Below are 5,583 nucleotides of genomic sequence, written 5' to 3' on the forward strand. Positions count from 1 at the left end.
ATTATTATTAATTTTACAATTAAGACCATAATATGTCAGTTTTTAAAATAAAATATTAAAACTTAACAATGAGTAACACAAGAGTAATAACAATCGTTGAATTAAAAAGGATAACTTATTAACAGTAATAAAATAATAAATAAATCAAGTACAAATTAATAGAAAAACAAATAATAATATCAAATGAGAAACTGTAAAATACCCAAATGTAAATGTTTATTTTCATTTACTTAACATAGAAACATAATGTATTGTGATACTCTTATTTAAAATATGAAAATTTTTCTTTTGGATATAAACAAAAATAAATTACAAGATATAAAATAGGAAAACTGAGAGCCCAATTTAGTTAAACAACTGTATACCAATTGTATAATCAATCAATATGTGTTTTTACAATTTTTTTATTCCACTTAGTAAAACAATTTTGATCAAACTGTGATTAAATTTTGAAGGGATTGTGTCATCAGTTAGGCAATTTTTTGTAATATCTGAAAACAATTCCTGATCAAGTGAAATGCGTAGCAGAAAGAAGAATAACAACCGAGCTCACCTCTTTCGACGTGCTGATTGATTTGTGATTTTCTTTCGCTTGAAATATTTTTTGAGGAATAGTTTGAATAAACAATTATTCTATGAATTGTAAAATGTGTTCTATGTTTAGTTTTGCCTGTGTCAGTCCAAGATTTGAACTTTAAACTAAATGATACACTTACATTTGGCATTTTAAAAATAATAAATATTGCCACTTGTAAGAAACAAACTAAACTTAAAGCAGAGTTTAATGGTCACGAAGGAGAAGTGAAATTTCTGGAATTAAAAAATCCATACTTATTCTTAGAAGTGAATTGTTGACAGTTGAGTTTATTGTATTACTAATTAAATAAATATGAACTTTCAATTGTAACCTGGAATTTAGTCTTCATTGTTGTATTTTAATTTATTATTTATTTGTTAAAAACTGAAATGGTCCAAATATGCAAAATAAAACTTGGATCATTGCATATCGTGACATGTATTCGTAAAGATTTTTGATCAGTGGCTTAAGAAAAGCAGACAAACAGAATAAGCATTTGCATAAAAATCCGGGTCTTGATTATAACAGCCCATGGGATTTTAAAATTTTTACTGTTTTACTGATCCTTAAACCTGATTTTCTTTTGTATTGAAGATGTTCAATTTTTCTCTGCATTTTTTTAAAATGCTTAGTAAGTTTTTAAAAAGATTAGTATATATATATATATCAAATGGCCAATATAATATAAACTGAATATTTGTGATAATATTTTTAGACCTGTTATTTTTTAAGTTATGGGTGGCTCGTTACACTATGTTTAATATAATCCATCTAATTCTATAGTTTAGTGTTAATGGTTCCAATAATTTTTTTTTTTAATGTATATTTCAGTTTTTATAGCTTTAAGTTATTCTGAGACCTAAGTTTTTAGCTAAGGTGGTAATTGTTAAATTAGTGTTTAGCTCAGTTGGCTCCTATTTTTTGTTTCCTTTTTAGTATTTTTTAAAATATTTTCTTATACTTGTTTCAGGAGTGTTAGGAATTAAGGTGAAAATTATGCTTCCCTGGGACCCTACAGGGAAGAATGGACCTAAGAATCCTCTACCTGATAATGTATGCGTAGTAAATCCAAAAGATGAAGTTATTCCTTCTGATATAAAGACCATGGGAATAGAACTACATCCACCAGCCATTATTTAAATTGGGTTTTGCAATGGAACAATTTTTTTACCTCCTTCATTGTTACATCGTAAAACAAATACATTTTTAAAAAACTTAATTTGTTTTCCTATTCCTTTTTCCAAATCAATTTTAATGCAAGCTATGGTAAGCCATATGCAGAATTAATCACTTCTTACAAAATATTAGATTTTTCATCAGTAAAATATTTTCTTACTAGAGTTTAGCCTATCATTAGTTTTAAATGAGTAATCATTCGTCATTTTCAGAATGTAACTGTTATGTTAAAGAACCTTAGATACTTACTAGATTGCCCAAAATATAGTGGATAATCATATACTTCAGGAGAACACATTTACTTGTTCTTTAACACGTAAAGTTTTCACACTTCAAATATTGCAAAATTGAATAAAATGCTTTAATTGTTAATAATAAATAATAATCAATTGTTCAGCAATGGTAAACTAGAACCTGCAATGTTGATTTGGTCCCCAGCATAGCCATTGCTTTTAACTGCCATGCTGTATATTTGCTGAAATGCTCAGCATTCTCTTCTTTCAGTAATAGTATATCATTGTCATCAGACACTAAAATCATTTGTGAATGATGATGAACTTCCTTTTTTATTGTATATAGATAGATGGGTCAGGAAAAAGTTATTAAAAATAGTTTCAAACATTTATAGTACTTATAAAAAGTTATTTTTAGTTATTGCTTTTTTTTTTTTTTTTACCACAACCTGGATGAACTATTTATATCTAGAATATTGGTTCCTCAGACTTCTGCTCATTTAAGTTCTTTACTCCATAGTTCAAGGTTTATATTATCATTAACTATCATGGAACTTCACCTCTTTCCTATGGACAATTTTCAAGCCTTATCTCTACTATAATTTTGTTTTAACTCTTCTACTTAAAGATATTCCGTTTTATTCTTCAAGGTAGATTTCTCGTTCAATTTGGGATTTATTAGGGAGATGAAAATAAAATGTTCTCTTGAATTGATTTATTTAATTTTCGATGTTTTTGTCTCTTTGGCTTCAGTGGATTTCATATGCTTGCTCATTATCTTTTACTTTATAAACATTAAACCGAATATTCCTTAGTTGTTTTTTTTTAAGTGAAAACGGCACAGTGTTAAGTTCTTTCCATATAAGAAAAAAAATGAGATCACTAATTTAAATTGAAAAAAATAATTTCTGTGAAATGAAATGAAAAAATAACTTTATTTTGTGCTGTAGTTAGTAAAGAGATTCAAAGTGGTTGAGACTCAAATCGCAGATGATATTTTGAAAATGGAGCAGACTTATTGTAGCCCTACTGAGGGAATGTCATCAGTGAAAACCTGTGTCTTATGATGTCAATGGGGGTGCAATTATTGGGTAAGCTTACAGAATGGTTTCGGCAGTAAGAGCTCATCAAAAGATCCCCATATTTTGACTGATCATCCAATCTAGCGCTCTTTAAATTTCTGAGGAAGTAAGAGACACATTTGAAGCCTCCATGGGGTGATTAGAGGATATTGGCTAAGATTATTTTCCATCTTTCTAATATTAAATTTTTAAAATATGTGTAAATACAATAAAACAATATAAATAATCTTATTTCATCCAAATTAATAAACTTGTTTTGATACATGCATGTACATATTCATTTTTTAATAAGCAAATACTCCTTTTCCCAGCTGACTCCTCCCCTCCTGCAATGGACAAATCTTTCCATGGCTGTTCTTGTTAACAGGTTTCACTGTAATATGTTTTTCCTGGACCAGAACACCTTTGATTCCTATTTTTAGGTATTATTTTCAATGTATTAGTAAAGTTATAACAGAAAAGTATAATATTATGACTTAAGAAAACAAATATTCAGGAAAAGTAATTTAAATTGTAATAAATATCAGCTATCTTGTCCTCACTGAAACAGTATCAGATAATCTCAACGAAATTTCAGAACTATGCAAAGCCACCCTAAACAACTACAACGCAGAACCTATCTCCAATTGTAAATAGTTTTAACCAGTGATTCTTGAAGTGGGTGCTGCAGCGATTCGGGGAGCGGTGATGGCTACAGGTGCATTTGGGGACGATGAATAACCATTAGTTGTCACTGTCAACAATATTACTGCTGACAAAAATAGAGCCGAGGATTACTAAATTGGTGTCAGCACACCAGGTTCATCCTTCTCATTAAGATTATTTCGAATGTTACTTATTTTGTATTAGATTCTATTCTGAGTACAATAAATAGTTTCATAATTTCAAAGTTCAATGTTTTTACACCTTTCTTTGCTATATTTTATGAAAAAGGTAGGAACATTAATACATATATATTTCCAAAGGGCCCTAAGTAATATTTTTCCTGGAAAGGGGCCGATAGAACAAAAAAGTTTGGGAACCATTGGTCTTGAAGGTTGTATGTTGCTGATAAAAGAAACGCGACATGGAGTGTCTCAGCTAAGAAACATTTTGGAAATCCAAAAGCGCGGATTGGCTTATTTAAGAGCTAAAGAGTTACTAAACGATTTGATGTTATTAAACGTACCCTTGAAGAACGAAAATTTTAATAACATGTTAAATAAAGCAACTAGGATCATTAAATGAGATGGGTAAAAATCAGATATTAATTCTGTGAACTGCTGTTACCACCTAGATACCAAAGGAAGTACCAGGCCGAAACTGATTAAATTAAATTTGTATATTATAAAAATGGACTTAATGTAAGTAAGGAACAACTTGAGTACAAAGGGCTTCAGGTTGACCTTTCACCACTCTAGAGAGGAAAGGCTAATGCTTAAGGACAATGAATTAACTCAGGTAAAGGAACAAAAATGTTAAATTTTTTTTTGGACGAAAATAATTTAATGGATAAAAAACAAAAAGGGAGATGGATTTTTAAATAAATGTTGATGCAAAATTAAAAAAAAAAAAATATTTTGAACCGTATTTATTTTATTAATTTAGTAAATAAATACATTTTTGTTCCTAACAATACAAATTTTCGAAAGTACTTTTTAAAATTCTTACCAGTCACACTGTATAAAAAAAAAAGGTAATTGTTTACCTCAGCTCCCCCAAAATGGCGGAAGTCAATTTTTACTGAACGTGAGTGTACTAACGGACCGGATTATAGACGTGTAACAGTGAGCGAGCACGTAGTTCCGCGGTAACCCGACAGGGGCCAGCACTACAAGCGTCTAAGCAGCTGTATAATTGTATATAAGTTTATTATTATAAAAATACGATCTCTTGTATAAATGTATATATGTTAATATGTAATATGTAAGAATGTTAATTATAAAATAAAAAGAGATCGAGCAATAAGATTCTACGGAACTATCTCAAGTAGAGCTAAAAGAGTGAATTCTCAGTGATAACTGATCACATGAAGCCTTCAATTGTCACCGGGATTGATCCATCAGATCCTTTACCGGCGTCCCAGAGGGTCGGTGAGAGAGCTACGGCAAATGATCGACACCTGTGGAGCTAACACCAACCATTGGATAGTGGGAGATTTTAACGCTAGACACACCCTGTGGCATAACTCCAAGGCGAACCTAGCGGGGAGACAATTGGTCAAAACCGCCTTCACGGTAATCCACCCAGGTACTCATACTTTCCGCCATCCAGGGACCGGATCGACATCAACAATAGACCTCCTTCTGACCAGACAGCCACATCGGGTCACGGGGTGCACTGTAACGGATTTCATCACGTCTGATCACCGGCCAGTTATATACGAGATCCAAGGGAGAAGCCCTGAACCGACGACGGAGAGATTTAATTACCGTGAAGCCGACTGGGTTAGGTTCAAGAGAGAGATATGCCACAGGCTGCAAGAAATATCGTCTTTACATACCACCGAAGATGTTGACACATACATCAACCACTT

General features: G+C 31.2%; 1 protein-coding gene across 1 annotated transcript in view; it reads left to right on the plus strand.

The window, feature by feature from the left end:
* Positions 1 to 1,796, plus strand: part of LOC106681951 (small ribosomal subunit protein uS3) — a 5,999-nt gene extending 4,203 nt beyond the window's left edge. Inside the window, exon 4 of the mRNA XM_024363662.2 lies at positions 1,548 to 1,796. Within this exon, the coding sequence (XP_024219430.1) occupies positions 1,548 to 1,717 (170 nt within the window). The 3' untranslated portion in view covers positions 1,718 to 1,796. The remainder of the gene's footprint in view (positions 1 to 1,547) is intronic.
* The last annotated feature ends 3,787 nt before the right edge of the window (positions 1,797 to 5,583 follow it).

This window comes from Halyomorpha halys, unplaced genomic scaffold, assembly GCF_000696795.3.
Source record: "Halyomorpha halys isolate HHAL.00 unplaced genomic scaffold, Hhal_1.1 Scaffold378.1, whole genome shotgun sequence".
In the NCBI taxonomy this organism is placed as follows: Eukaryota; Metazoa; Arthropoda; class Insecta; order Hemiptera; family Pentatomidae; genus Halyomorpha; species Halyomorpha halys.